At 54.5% G+C, this 15,043-nt stretch overlaps 1 protein-coding gene across 4 annotated transcripts in view; it reads left to right on the top strand.

The window, feature by feature from the left end:
* The window catches only part of MID2 (midline 2), a 51,630-nt gene extending 36,587 nt beyond the window's left edge, over nucleotides 1–15,043 (top strand). For all 4 annotated transcript variants that reach the window (XM_071757859.1, XM_071757858.1, XM_071757856.1 and 1 more), the window contains 8 exons: nucleotides 1,903–1,998; nucleotides 5,354–5,461; nucleotides 6,656–6,804; nucleotides 7,220–7,347; nucleotides 8,029–8,172; nucleotides 9,795–9,956; nucleotides 11,285–11,492; nucleotides 11,991–15,043. In XM_071757859.1, the coding sequence (XP_071613960.1) occupies nucleotides 1,903–1,998; nucleotides 5,354–5,461; nucleotides 6,656–6,804; nucleotides 7,220–7,347; nucleotides 8,029–8,172; nucleotides 9,795–9,956; nucleotides 11,285–11,492; nucleotides 11,991–12,393 (1,398 nt within the window). In that variant the 3' untranslated portion in view covers nucleotides 12,394–15,043. The remainder of the gene's footprint in view (nucleotides 1–1,902; nucleotides 1,999–5,353; nucleotides 5,462–6,655; nucleotides 6,805–7,219; nucleotides 7,348–8,028; nucleotides 8,173–9,794; nucleotides 9,957–11,284; nucleotides 11,493–11,990) is intronic.

Here is a 15,043-nt window from a genome sequence, read left to right as displayed (position 1 = left end):
TCTTCCAGGTCAGCTCTGCTAGTTCAGGTGACACCAGGCACTGAAAGTCAGCGGTTTATTTTAGCTTTTACTTGGTATGTTTTGCTCCAAAGTGACTTAAAATGCATTAATGTCAAGAGGTGGGAGCCCTCGGCAGCTCAGTCCTGTCTTCTTGTCACTTGTCCTATTGTCTGGGGACATTCCTCTGGAGCAGAGGCAGACAGCTGACTGGCTGAGCAGATTTTCCACCTGATTTTTCATTATTTATTTATTTGTTTGTTTGTTTTTGTTTTTTGGCTGGGGGCTGGGAATTGATGGCAGGCATCATCTCAGAGGGGTGTGTCGCTGCCAGGGGCAATGGTGGCAAATGGCTAGAGCATGGGTGAGTGTTTGGGAAAACAATGAGCATCTTCTGATGCAACTAAAGAACAACCCCTGTAATGGCTGTAATTTATGTAGACCTACCAAATAACCAGCTGGTGTAATCAAAGCTTCTAGTACATTTTGTTTGTTTCAGCAAGCAAAGCAGGAGGAAATGGTTCCATATGCATTTCCATGTGCTGCACCAGGGTCTGCAGCAGCTGGAGGAGCATCCCCAAGGAAACCTGAAAAGTTTTGGGTGTAAGGTGATTCTGCTTTAGTGGGAGAGTTGGACCATATTTTCTCTAGATGATCCCTTCCAGCTCTGATAATTCTGTGATTCTATGAGGGGTCCGAGCTGCCCATAGTGCAGGTACTGCAGCATCAGCAAGCGCTTCAGGGAGGAGGGACCAGAGCTTAGGAATGGGTTTTGTGCTTGTTTGTGAGTGGAGGAGGAGGGTTGCCATCCCCTGGAAAACTGTGGGATGCTGTGAATGTGTTTTGTGCTTCAAAGAGGGATTCTGGAGCTCATCTCCCTGCCATCGACAGCCCAGGAACATTAAAGCCAATCGACTGCAATTTCAAAGCTGTGACTTCAGTGCAGCCAAGTTGGTGATGAGGAAGATAATTAGCAAGTTAAATGTTCAATGCTTTAGTCAAATTATTTTTAATAATATTGAGCTGTTAGGGAAGAGGGTGGCAGAAAGGTTTGGCAGGTGGCTTTTTCATTATCGATACCACGTTGTTGTGTGCAGCACTTTCCCTTAATGAAGGCACCCTGGGTTTTAGTTCATTTTTCAAGCCTGCTCCTGTGTTCTGCTTCACCCACCGTTGGCTAGCAATTTGCAGGATTGCAAACGAGCTGGGAGTATTTTAGGAGTCAGTGGTTTCTCAGGAATGAATGCTTTGCCTGTGCTCCATGACTGTGATTCAAGTTCTCTTGGCTAACTAGCCCCCAAATTATCTGTGCGTGCAGAGAGAGGCTGTGTTTATGGGTCTGCTGGAGTCTTGATGAAAGCTCGGACTGCAGTTTCTCACCGGGGATGAATAAAACACTGCAGGGATCCTCTTCCAGCCCTGAAGTTTAAAATATTAATAAGATATCATTTTTCTGACAAGCTTTGCAACAGGTAGTGAGCATTTTGTTATAAAATATTTCCTCTTAGTGGAAGCGTGTATTTTAATGGAAATGTGCTGTCATTTAAATTATTGATAGCCAAAAAACTACCAGTCCACTGTGTGTCCACAGATACTGAAACCTTTCCCAACGGGCTCTGTCTCTGATGGATCCTGTTCTGCTCTGTGAATATTCCAGCAGGTGACCTGCTCAGGGCTACCCCTGTGCCCTGTCGTGAGCCCAGCACTTGCACAACCACCAGCATGGGCAGGAGAGCTGCTGAGAAACCCAGGTGCCTTTGACCAAAGTTATCCAGTTTGTCTCTCCTTCTGGCACTGTGTTGGGTGGCAAAAGATCTCAGCTGCTGCGGGGGGACCGGGGTCAATCCTCCAACTTTGTTGATCTGTTTTTTCTCTTTCTCCTCTCTGCCATTTCTGGGCTCGCAGCAAACCCTGGAGACAAATCTCACCAACCTGGTCAAACGCAACAGTGAACTGGAAAACCAGATGGCCAAGCTGATCCAGATCTGCCAGCAAGTGGAGGTTGGTGAGAGTGGTCAGGGGATGGAAAGTGCCCTGGGAAGCTCCAGGGACGGGCTGGGTGGGACTGCTCCTATGCCCTGTCCCTAGGAGCAGAGCTGAGTGTGGTGGGAAGCATCACTGGTGCTGAGGGGCTGGCAGGAGGCTGAGTTGTTTCGGAGAGTTTAGTCCCAAGTGATGGAGGATGCAGGGGTGGTTCCCAAGGGTCTGTGGGGTCTGAGGGAGAGGGTGGCACTACTGGGAGCAGCTGGAAAGTGACCCAGGCTGGCTCGGTGAGGAGGAACCTGCTGGCTGCTCTGCACACCTGGAACAGTGTAGTCTTTTGGGTGACACCAAGCATCCTGACACCGCTGGGGGCTCAGGGAGCCACCTCCAGCCTTTCTCCTGCTTTGCAGTGGCTGTCATCTTCCTCACTTTCCCCCCCTCCTCAAACACATGTGCTTGCCTCTGAGCTGGCAGGGATGGTGGCAGGGATCCTTCCTGTCCCCCACAGCAGGGTGGCACCTCTTGGGCTCACAGCAGCAGCGAGTGGGAGAAGCTTTGTGGAGGGGATTACAGCAGGGGAGGAGGAGCAGGGATCACGTCTAATCCCCCAGGGATCGGGGCTCAGGTGACCTTGCTGCTGTGACCACTTGATCTGTAAGGCTCTTTGTGTTCCCGGTGTGCAATCAGGCATGTTTGGTTTGCTTGGCAGAGTTTGTGCCGTGCAGGGAGCCCGTGCCAGCAGCCTGATGCTGCCTCTCAGAGCTGGAGTGGCAGGGGTTCAAGAGGAAGAGGGCGGTGAATGCCTTGCTGGTGTTTCACGCTGCACATGCCAATTAATAGCAGATTAATTTTCAGCTTTGTTTGCTGAAGTGATACACAGAGAGAGGCTGTCGCAATTAGTTTGCTTTTAATGAGCTATTGATATTTTTTGGTTGCTAAATTCAGCAGCAGTTCCGTGAGCCAGCACCTTTCCAGAGAATAAAACCACCAGGCTGCTGCAGGGACTGCTGCCGGGGGCTCAGGGACAGTTTGCCTGTGCCTGAGCAAACATGAGAGCTTTTTGCTTTCCCCTCAATCCCTCCAGCCCTTGGTGGTGATGTGCAAGCCCTGTGACTTCCCACATGATGTCCCCAGGTTTGGTCTGGGACACAGGGCTGCAGTCAGTGGGATGCAGGGCTGCAGCTGATGCTGACTGCAGTCCTTTGCCCTTAGTGGCACACACTGGATGTTCTTGCAGGGAGAGTTGCAGCTTGTGCTTCACCATCCACATCCCAGGGAGTGACCAAGGCTCTCCGTTATAAGAATTAGGGTCCCAAGCCCTGGATGTCTGCAGGCAGCACCAGTGGTTTGCTCTTGGCTCACTCAGTAAGCTCCTTGGTGCTGAGGGGGAGGGATGCAGAACCTCCATCTGAGAGTGCCAGTCTCCCTGAGAATGCTGGCTGGGCTGCAGCTTTCTTGCTGTTAGGTTTTCAGCTCCCTGCTGCTGGCAGTAGCAAGCACTGGGACTGCAGGCACTTGCCCACGAGATCTTGTATGAAATGTGTTTAACTCTGGGCTGCCTTCAGACTTCCCCATTTTTCACATAGCTGTGAGAGTACAAAATGAAGGAAAGCCATTTATGCCCTCTAGTACACTGTTTAATTTAAGGGACAGGGCTCAATTCCCCTTCTGTGAAGTGCCTCCCCCCTTCCCTGTCCAACCCCCAGAGGATGTTGGTCTTTCCTGGAGCCAGGGGACTGAAACCTCTGCCTTGTCACTGCATTCCTTCCTTTCAGCTTTGAAACAAAAGGGAAAAAAACCCCAAACTGTGTATTTGAAGCCTGAAAAGTGGGACCAGCAGGGATTAATTAGCCTAAATTAAGCGGGATACAAGCAGCATTTTTTGGAGAACCAAGCCACTGTTTCCTTTTGCCTCCTGGGGCTGGCAGTGTGCTGTGCAGAAGGACCCATGGCCTGGGGAGGTTTGTGAAGAAGAAAATTGTCAGTGTGTCTCCTCCTTGGCTTCTCTGCTGTTCTCTAAAGTCTTGTGGGACAAGCCCACCTTCATGTCCTGCTGCCTTCTCTTGCTGAGAGCCACACAGCAGGGGAGGGGGAGCATCTGTCATCTTCCTCTGGTTGTCTTTTGGAAGATGCTGAGCAGTAAAATTGCCATTCTAGCCAACCCTCCACATGGCAGAAGCCACAAGGAGACCAGGCCAGGTCTGGAAGAGGCCAGGTTGTGTCCAAGGTGGTTTGCAATAGCTGATCAGACCTGAAGGTGACTTTTGGGAGTCTCTTGCCAGTCTGATTGTGTCATCTGCAGTCTCCCACTGGGAGTAACTCAGGTGGCCAGGTCTACACGAGGTCTCCTCATCTCCTGGCTCAAGTTCCTCCTCTTGATGCTGTGATTCTGGAGGGCAGGGGAGAGGGAGAGCTGTCTGTGCTGTGTTGGGTTTCTTTGCCACTGAATTGTAAATACTGGAAAAGGGGTTAGGGAGGGAGGAATATCAACAGAGTCTGGAGATGGCTGTGATCATGAAAAGGCTGTTTGATGCTCACTCTGTTACTCTGCTGAGACTACTCCATGAAGCTGTGTGTCCCACCATGGGGATCATGGCTGGGAGGAGAGGGTGCAGGGAGGAGATTCTGGGTTTGAGCATCACCAAGCTCCCCTTGTTGTGAGTCCAGAGCAAAATCCTTTAGGGGACAGTGCCCCAGTTTAGGAAGTGAACAGCAAGTGCAGTGAGAACTTTGCCTTGAGCTGGAGAAAGCGTAAAGACTTCTCATGGGCTGGACACACATCCTGCCAGACCTGCACTGGAGATGGGGCTTTGTACAGCAGCAGGTGCTGCAGCAGCATCTGTCATTTATTTATTTTTTTTTGATGTGAGGGAAAGATGGCTATTTGTAAAGGGCTTTGCTGAAAGAGACACTCCCAAGGGGCGGCCACCAGGCACTGTGAGCACTGTTCTCTGGCTGGAAATCAGGGCAGTGAGGCAGCTGTGGCACAGAGCACCCCAAAACAGGCTGTGCAGAGCACCCCAGAACATGCAGCCTGCCCAGGGAAGGGATGCCCAGAGATCCCAGAGCACCCCACGCCAGCATTGCTGAGGGGTGCCCAACCTGTGTTGGGAAGTGATGCTCTGACCTTGGTTGTGAGAGCTTCGTGCCCTTCTCCAGCCTTTTTCCTTCCTCCAGCTGGAGTGGCAATGAGTGCAGGGATCCAGCTCGCCTCTGGTGGTGTTGGAGGGATGGTGTCTCCTGCCCAGCTCACACCCAGCAGAACCAGGGCCCAGCATGGAGGGCATGGGTTGTACCTCCCCTGGTCTGATCTGGGGGGCTTGGGGAGCAGTGTGTCCCCCTGACAGTGTGTGCTCCTGCTGTTCCTGGGCAGGTCAACACTGCCATGCACGAAGCCAAGCTGATGGAGGAGTGTGATGAGCTGATGGAGATCATCCGGCAGCGCAAGCAGGTCATTGCTGTCAAGATCAAGGAGACGAAGGTGAGGAGAGCTGCTGGGGCTGCCCAGGGCCACCCCCCATGGCACAGCCCAGCAGTTGGGCAGCCCGTGGTGGTGGGATGTCCCAGCCCCTGCAGAGGGGCTGCTGGCAATGGAAGGGTTTTGTGCACACAGCTTCACCTCCCTGCCCTGTGCAGGTGACCCTGGCTCCTGCTGTCCCCAGGCATCTTCTGCTGAGGTCAAGGCCAGTGGTTGCCATGGCTGGAGGGAGGGAAGGCAAGTTGATTAGCATGACAAATTGGTGCAGGACCTTGGATCCAGCCATTCCAGACAGCTTTCTGGGGACTTTTCCAGCCCTGTGCTGCTCAGACAAGAATGCAGTGCAAATGTGTAATTCCTGCACTGCAGAGGAGGGGGAGGCTGCGGGCTCTGCACTGCAGCGCAGCTTTGTGGGTCTGTTTGCACCCTTCCTCCAGCAGTTCCAGGTGTCTTGGCTTTCCCCAGTGGTTTTCATGCGATGGGAGAGGCTGGAGGGATGGGCTGGAGCTCCGAGCGGTCCTGTGGGATCACAGGGCACATGCACTGTTGGGCTGAGTGTGGGCAGGTGCTGGGTCCAGCTCAGCAGCAGCATCACCCCAGGCACAGGGTTTGTGGAGGCAGAAGGTGGGCTGTGGGGAGTGTGTACATGGCAGAGCCAGCAGCGGCTGCAGCTCTCAAACCCGTCCTTGCTTTTATCCCAGCTGCTTCAGGGAACAGATTTTATGTAACGGTGCCTTCTGCTGGTCCATCTGTCTGTCTGCCTCTCACTTCCCACCCTCATCTTTTGACCACATTGTCCAGTTCCAGCCATACTTGGCAAGGAGCTGGGAGGCTCAGTGTTGTTATTTTCCTACCAAGTGGCAGCTGGGCAGAGGAGGGATGTGCCCTGCTCCTGGACAACCCACCTTTGATGTAAGAAAACCTCTCACAGCCCTGGAAAAGAGCACCTCCTGGACACATATCTTTGGAAACCCACCAGAAATGAGATGCTGAGGAGCCCACGTGGCTTTCCCACATGCAAGACAAATTTAACCCTGAATGTGGGCTGCTGCTCTCCCTCCCCAGAGCCTCTGGGGATATTCCCGTGCTGTTTCGCCGGTCCTGCCTTCCCCTGAGCAGCCCCTGGCTTAGGAGGGGGTTTACTCGGTTCTTCCCAAGCTGGGTGCTGGTTCCTGAGCTCCTCTGCCCCTCTGGCAGGTGATGAAGCTGCGGAAGCTGGCCCAGCAGGTTGCCAACTGCCGGCAGTGCCTGGAGCGCTCCACGGTCCTCATCAACCAGGCAGAGCACATCCTGAAGGAGAACGACCACGCACGGTTCCTGCAGACAGCCAGGAACGTGGCTGAGAGGTGGGATGGCACCCTTGGCTTGGGACACGGGGGAGGGTGCTGGAGTTGTCCCCCAGTGGCAGCTTCCTGCCCAGGGAAACCTCACTCCCCCCCAGCAGCCTCGAAGAACTGCTGGGGTCAGGGGTGTCCCTGTCCTGTGCAGGACAGGAGTTGCATGGAGAGTCCTCCTGAAGCTGAACATCTGCTGGGGGACCAGACATTGTTCCCTGGGGGGGATGGTGGTGAAATGCCAACCTGAAGGGGGCTCGGGAGACAGTGGGGACTGGGACCCCCAGCTGTCTGGGGCTTCTCCTGGGCAGGAGAAGTGGTCAGTGTCCTGATGTCATCTGATGTCAGCACTGCTTGTCACCTTCTCCATCCCCAGCTGCTGGGTGTGAGGAGCACCAGGCACTGATGGTCTTCTCTTTTCTTCCAGGGTCGCCATGGCAACCGCATCCTCTCAAGTCCTGATACCAGATATCAATTTTAATGATGCCTTCGAAAACTTTGCTTTAGATTTTTCCAGGGAGAAGAAGCTGCTGGAGGGGCTGGATTACCTGACGGGTGAGTGTTGAGGTGTGCTGCCCACCCCCAGTCCCCTGCAGCCCCTCTGTGACCCTGTTGGGTGGATTTTAAAGCAAATGATTTTGCCACTCACTGTTAAGAAATGCCTGGTGGGCTGCAGCAGTGCAGGGGCCGTGTCCCTCTCCTCCTGTTTGCATGCCTGGGGGTTAGGTGGGAAAGTCCACAAAGCTGGTCAAAAATGAGGGTCTGCCCCCCCACGCCCTGGGGAGGAGGCTGGTGCCCATGAGGATTTGAGAGGGTGGAGTAGAGGGAGGAAATGGTGAATTAACCAAGTTTTGTGATTCTGAAGCACTTGTGATACTTAACTCCACAACCGGTGCTGAGAACCAGCTGGGTTTGGCAGTGGCCTCTTGGCTTGCTGCAGGGTGGAAACCTGGTGGCAGGTGGGGGAGGAAACCAGGGTGGCAGGGGTGGAAACCAGGTGACCAGCCCCCCAACCTGAGGACATGCTGGTCCTGGGGGGTCTTGTCATCACACTGAAAGGTTCAGTGAAAGGGAAGCACAAATCACAGATAAAACTTGGGTGGGTGTTTGTGTTGAGAGACCCCGCTCCCCACAGGAGCCCATCCCTGTCTTTCAGGGAGCAGAAAAGCCTTTGGGTACAGGCAGAATAGGAAGGCACAAACTTACCAGAACTGCTGCCTGTGCTCTGCCCCACAGCACCCAACCCGCCGTCGGTCCGGGAAGAGCTGTGCACGGCCTCCCATGACACCATCACCGTCCACTGGATCTCGGAGGACGAGTTCAGTGTCAGCTCCTATGAGCTGCAATACACCATCTTCACTGGCCAGGCCAACTTCATCAGTAAGTCCCCGGGTGATGCTTGGGTTTGGGGGGCTGTGGGCTGGTTCGGAGCTATTTTCCAGCCCCAGCCACAGGGATTTATTCCGTCGGGTGCCCGCTGAGTCCCGGAGGTGTCAGGAATACATCCCAGTTATGAGTCTTGTCCCCTCACCTTTTTCCTACAATTGGGGTGGGTTTGCGTTCCAGAGGAAGGTTAACTTATGGGCTGGGTGCTAGGAGAGAGTCCAGGGAAACTGCTTGTTTCATGCAGGAATAAATTATAGATATTTTAATGGAAGAACAAAATACAGCTTCAGTTTGTCCATCCTGATGTGGTGCTTTGGGAAGAGCTCAGCTTTCCCTGGAGCAGGGCTCTTGCAGGAAACTTCACCCCTGGTTTTCCTGAGTAGCAGAGAGCTGACAAAATGCTTCCCTGGACTTTCGCCAGTTCACCTCCCTGGTGGGAAGAATGCCAGTGCTGGAAGCATGGTGTCAGGGCTCAGGAAGGCTGTTGGGTGCACTGTGCAATATGCAGGAAGCTGCTGGAGAAAGTTACTGCTTGTGACTTAAAGCCCATAAAACTTCTGTCCCAGGTGGGACAAACAAATGGTTTGTGTCCTCTGGGTCAGGAGTGTCCCCTGTCAGGAGTGTCTTTCTTGGCCATCTTTGGTAGCTCTTCATAGAAGGAGTAAAGAAATCGTCAGTTAACATCTCAGAGGAGAAAGTGGGTGAAATACTGTCACTTACAATAACACAGTTGGGTTGGGGTGATGAGAGCGTTTGAATCCTGGCTGAACTCACATGTGAGGAGATGCTGGAAATGGTATGGGCTGACCTAGCAGATCATGAGGAGGCTTCCATGGGAGGAAATACCTTCTCAAGGAGCACACAGTTGGCCTGTGGAAACCATCCCCTTTGTGTTCTCTTTAAAGCCAAGAACTCAGCACGACTTGGACATTTTTAGGGATGATGAAATCTGCAAGAAATAATTTTTTTTTAAGCTTTGGTAAAGATAGAAGCCCTCAGTCTTCAAGGCTTCTTGTTTGTTTTGGGAAAGAAACCTGCTTGGAAGGCCAAACTGTTCTCAGACTGTCATTTCTCAACCACCCTGTCCAAAGCTGGTCCGTGTCTGCAGGGGGGTAACACCTACCAGTGCTTGGCTCTGACAGGAGCAGCTCTGCCTGTAGGATGTGAGCAGTATCACATCTGGTTTATTTTCTACCTCAAAAGACATTGCTCTGCCCCCCTAGGCCATCTCCATGTATATTTTAGACCAAATCCGTGCTGACAAGGACTGCAACCTGCCCTTGTCCTCCAGCTGAGCCACCCCAGGGGTAACCAAACCCCCAGCCTTGGCAGAGGGGATGGGGAGCACTGCCCAGCCCTGGCTGGAAGGTCCCACTGCTTCTCTTTGTGCCCTTTCCCCGCTACTTCCCACAGCAGCATCTCAAGATGCCAGCACCCCACCCCTGGCTTTAGGGGAGCCACATGATGATTAAAAAGGCTCTTGGGGTCACTGGGGTTTATCACAGAAATCTCAGCACGAGGGATGCACAGCCGGTGGGTGCTGCTTTAGCATCTCGTGGTCACTGTGTCCTGCCCTTTCCTGGGCACAGACCTCTCCCCTCTCTTCCATACCCCAGGTCTCTACAACTCCATGGACAGCTGGATGATCGTCCCTAATATCAAGCAGAACCACTACACAGTCCATGGGCTCCAGAGCGGTACCCGCTACATCTTCCTGGTCAAGGCCATCAACCAGGCAGGCAGCAGGAACAGTGAACCCGCCAGGCTCAAGACCAACAGTAGGTACCTGGGTGAGGGGGAAATAGGTTGGTTGGTCGAGGCTTTGCTCCATGTCCAGGTCTCCCCCAGTGCTGCCATCACCCCTGGGCTTTGGAGGGGATTTATCTCCTCCTCCTCCATGTTTTCTTTGCACGACTTTAAACCAAATGAAATTAAAGCAAGGTGGTGGGGCTGGGGCAAGCTGCCAAGAAATAAGCTCCAATCTAATTCTGCCTTGTAGATTAAAAATGTATCCCTCCTGCTGTGGCTGTTTCTAAGTGCTTCCCCGTGCTTTGCAAGGTGCTGGCTTGGGAAATAAGAAATGATGTGAGGGAAGGGGACAGGGGGGTGGGCTGCAGCAGCAGCTCCGCGGGTATGGGGGTTTGCTCTGAGTCCTGCTGCTGAGGGCTCCTCCTCAGAGCAACTGGTGAGATAAAAGTTACCTGAGTGACCAGCCCAGGGTGTGTTAATGGAAAGGGGCAGGAGGAACCAGTTACTCCCACTCTCATCCTGGGGTGGGACTGGAGAGGTGCAGGGACCTGGGAGGGAAGGGGAAGGTGGAGGAGGTGTTGGGCAGGGAGCTGGGATGTGTTGGGCAGGGAGTAGGGACGTGGTGGCTGCTCTGCTCATGCTGTCTCCTGCAGCCCAATCCCCCCGTCCCCAGAGTCCCTGAAGAGCAGCATCTGCTCCAGGGGGGAGCCAGGCTGGCACCCTGCATCTCCATCCAGCACAAACCAGTGGCAGGGGCTGGACCTGTGGTGACCTTCAGCAGGGCTGGTGGCCCTGAGCAGGGCTGTGACTGCTTCTCTTCTGACACAGCTGAGTATTTTTGTACCTCACTTCCTCAGATCTTGTCTCTTTGCATTACTGCCAGAAAAAGCTCACTGCAGAAATAGTGAAATAGCTGGAGGAGCAGAGGGGGGAGGTCACTGCCAATTTGCAGCTTTACTTTCAGGCCTCTTAGCTCAATTATCCAGCAAATTGGGCTCCAAGGAAAAATCAACAGGAGCCACCACCAGGTATCAGAGAGCAGCCACCTCTGCCAGCACAGCCCAGACTGTCTGCTCCAAGTGCTGAGACCTTGTTTGGCAGCCGAGAAGGGCTGGAAAACCTTGGGTGTGCTTCCTCTAACATGTACCAGCAGCCCCTGCACTGTGGGGAGCAGTCTGCAAGAGCTGCTGATGGGGATTTGGGGACAAGCTTGATTTTGCAGCCCTGTTCTGTTGTCCTCAGCCAGTGAGGTAACCTTTGGCTCCTGGAGGATGTCCAAAGAGCCTGGGGCAGATGTTCTGCCCACACGATGGTGGTAACAATCATAAATCCTAATCCGTGTGTCCTCTTCTCACAGGTCAGCCATTTAAGCTAGACCCCAAGCTGGCTCACAAGAAGTTGAAGATCTCCAACGATGGGCTGCAGATGGAGAAGGATGAGAGCTCCTTGAAGAAGAGCCACACGCCCGAGAGGTTCAGTGGGACAGGATGCTATGGGGCAGCAGGCAACGTCTTCATTGACAGTGGCTGCCACTACTGGGAGGTGGTGGTGGGCTCCTCGACCTGGTAGGTAGCACTGTCACCTTCTCTCCCCCTCCTAGAAGGACTCGGATTTCTCCAGAGATGTTGTGGGACACACCAGGGTTAAAGGCCAGGGTTTTGGCAGAGCTGCTCATGGGCACAGAGTCAATCAAGACCTTAAATCTGGGTAGCTGTGGCTTCCAAGAGGTTTCTGAGTTTCTCCCCTCTCTGGCAGAAGCTTTTGGGTCTAATCCAGTCAGGCTGAAGGTGAAACGTGTATCTTCATTCCCCTTAGCTGCAGAACATGCTAGAGCCTGCCAGGATCAAATCTCACCCGATGATGGGGCAGAGATGCAGTAGGAGGTTGTGTGGGGAGGGAGCGATGCTGCTCCCCCGCCAAGGCTCTGTGAGTGCCTTTTCAGTCACTGAAGCTGTTGGAGTGCTGATTCCATAGTCAGGTGGACTTGAAGCAGGGGGTCAGCAGCTGTTGTCATCCCATGCCAAGTCTGGAGGTCACTAAGTGAAGCTTCTCCTCTCCCACAGGTACGCCATCGGTGTTGCTTACAAGTCAGCCCCCAAGAACGAGTGGATCGGGAAGAACTCCTCCTCTTGGGTCTTCTCCCGCTGCAACAACAACTTCGTGGTGAGGCACAACAACAAGGAGATGCTGGTAGAAGTCCACCCCCAGATGAAGCGCCTCGGTGTCCTCCTGGATTATGACAACAATGCACTCTCCTTCTACGACCCGGCCAACTCCCTCCACCTCCACACCTTCGAAGTCTCCTTCGTCCTCCCTGTGTGTCCCACCTTCACCATCTGGAACAAATCCTTGATGATCCTCTCGGGTCTGCCCGCCCCGGACTTCATAGATTACCCAGAGCAGCAGGAGTGTAACTGCAGGCCCCAGGAGTCCCCGTACGTGTCAGGGATGAAAGCCTGTCACTAGGCTCCCCGTGGTACCACTGGCCCTGCCAGGGGGTTCAAGCCACTGGGAAGGTGCCACCAGGCAGCTGCAGCTCCAGCCAGCCGGTACCATCCTGCACACAGCTCAATGCTTTCATTTAAGGGGGAAGAGGAAGAACCTCTGAGACGGCCGAAAATAAACTCCGGTTGGCTCCGCTTGTGTGCGCCTGTGGGTCCGCAGCCCCTGGCTCTCTGCTCCCCTCTCTCCTGCAGCTGATTGTCACCTTGATGGTCTTGTCATCCCTCAGGTGCTGGAGAAGCTGGTTTGGGCTTTCAGGTGACCTCCCAAGGTGCTGCTGTGGTCAGGGGGACACCTCGCATGTCCCCGGGTTGGAGCAGGAGGGGTTGGGTTGGCTTCCTGGAGCCTGCTGGTGGCTTGTCCTGAGAGCCAGGTGGGACCTGAGCTTCACCCTCTGGGGAGGACTTTCTGTTTGGCTGAAGTCTGGCAGCTTCTCTGATGTGATGTTGGACAGATCCCTGGCACTCAGCATGTGCTGGCGTTGGTTACACAGTGGGTGGTGTTTTCATGGTTGGGTGGTGGTCCTGCAGTGGATGGTGGTTTTGTTGGAAGGTGGTCTGCGAGAGCAAGGGCAGTGCTGGGGGTGGTCCCACCACCTCTCCTGGTGCATGCTGGCTGTGGGCCCTGTGCTTGGCTGGCTTTTCAGTCCCACAGTGGAGGGCAGCTTGTTGTGGACCCCCTCCCCACCATGTCTTCTCCTTCAGGAGCTCACCTTAGGATCACAACAAGGAGCATCTCACCCCCACACAGAGCTTTGGCAGATGCTCCTTCCTGATGCAGGGTCCAGCCAGATGTGCCCACCACATGTGGCTGTGTGTAGACCTCCACAGGCTTCTTGTCTGGTGTCCCTGCAGAAAAAACACACCTCCCCGTGCTGAGCAGAGGGTCAGGTCCTGCCCAAAGACCTCTCTGTGCTGTATGACCCGACATCTCAATTTCTGACCCCAAGTCTTGGCTTTTGGTTTGTTCTCCATCATGGTGGTGTGTGCATGGAGCTGTCCTGCTTGCTCCTGGTTGGGAGCTCTTCAGTGGCCTCCAGTGCTCCCAGTAACCGAGTCCCCTAGCCAAGCTTCAGTTTCCACTGTGGCTTTATAAGCACAGGTGGATGCCAGGGAATGATGAGGTCAGGCAGCACAATGGCCCAAGCTTGAGCTGTGTCCCGTGGTGTTTGAAGACTCCATTTTCTCTTCTGGCTGTGGTGTGGCACGATGGCTTGGTGGCATTGCACAGGGACTGTCAGGCTGAAACCTCGGAGCTCTGCCAGCCTTTCCCTTTCTTTTTTCCTTTGGACCTTGCTGATAGGGAACTACCTCAAAGCCCAGCCTCAGGGGGAGGTGGCTGGCTCAGGCAGGGTGACAGCGCTTGGAGCCCTGTCCCAGAGGGCTGTGGCAGAGGCTGGTTGAACTTGGTGGGAGCTTTGCCCAAGAGTGGGTGCTCCTCACCAGACATTCCTCGTGGAGCCCAGTGGTGGCAGCTGCCCGGCAACAGCTTTGTCCAGGGACAGGAAAAATCCTGTTCCCCGGCACAGTGTCCCTGCACCTGACCTGGGTGACGTTTCTGGTGATGCTGTGGGTAGAGAGGTGGATGCCACCTGCAGGGATCTGACCTGTCACCTGCACTGCCACCCGACAGGGATGTTCCTGTGATCCCAGCTGCTGTCCCATGGTGCTGGGCACAGCTGGTGGGGCCAGGGGGATGGAGTGGCTTCACGGGCTCCTCCTGGCCCCAGCGCCCGGTGGGGTGGTGGCTGCTCCCAGTACACGAGCACAGCTGGTTTGGAGAGGATCAGCTGCTGCTCCCAGCGGGGTGGCTCCCCAGACCCGTGGGGGGCTGTCACTGGAGTCTTTTCCCCTCGCGTGGGTCCATCCAGGGCAGCTCAGCCCCGGCCCTGAGGTGGGTGTTGGGGTGGGTGCCGGCACCGCTTTGGCCACCGTGTGCTGGAGGCTTCTGCCCCGGCCCACGAGCTCCTTTCGTCACGTTTGCACCTGATGAAATTGCACTAATGGCGGTGGGACCCTCCCCACCGCCCCGCAGGCAAAGCGGGGACCCCCGGGCAGCCCCCAGCGGGTGGGTGGGGGCCGGGGAGCCCTTTCCCCTCACCCACGTTTTCCTCCGCTGGTTTTGGGGAAGTGAAGCCCCTCTCCCCCACGGTGTTACTGCGGGGGCCGGGACGCCCCTCTGTCCCCAAAGCTGCCCGGTGACTGATGACGCGTGGTCCTGGCAGCCAATCACAGCCCGCGGGATGCAGCCCTGTGGGATCAGTTCATGCGTTTCATATGGCCCCGGGGGGACAGGACACGGGGGGTGGGGGGGAGGGCTGGGGGCGGGATGCTTCTGGGCTCCTGTGCTCCCGGTGACCCCGCTGCGTGGACCTGGGACGTGGTGAACCCCCGTGACCATCCGACTCCTCTGCCACGTTTCACATCCTTGTCTGGGCTCTGCCCGGGCGGGACTGTTCTTCCTGGTATGGTTTTTCCCTTTTTTGTTTTGTTTTGCTTTTTGGTTTTTGTTTTTTTGGGGTTTTTTTGTTTTGTTTTGTTTTTTTTTTTTAAACTTCTTTGTTAATGTGTATATATATATATAAAATATAATATAATATATATACGTTACTGGA

The sequence above is a fragment of the Heliangelus exortis genome, chromosome 14 (genome assembly GCF_036169615.1).
Source record: "Heliangelus exortis chromosome 14, bHelExo1.hap1, whole genome shotgun sequence".
NCBI lineage: Eukaryota > Metazoa > Chordata > Aves > Apodiformes > Trochilidae > Heliangelus > Heliangelus exortis.
This window is presented reverse-complemented; position numbering and strand designations above follow the sequence as displayed.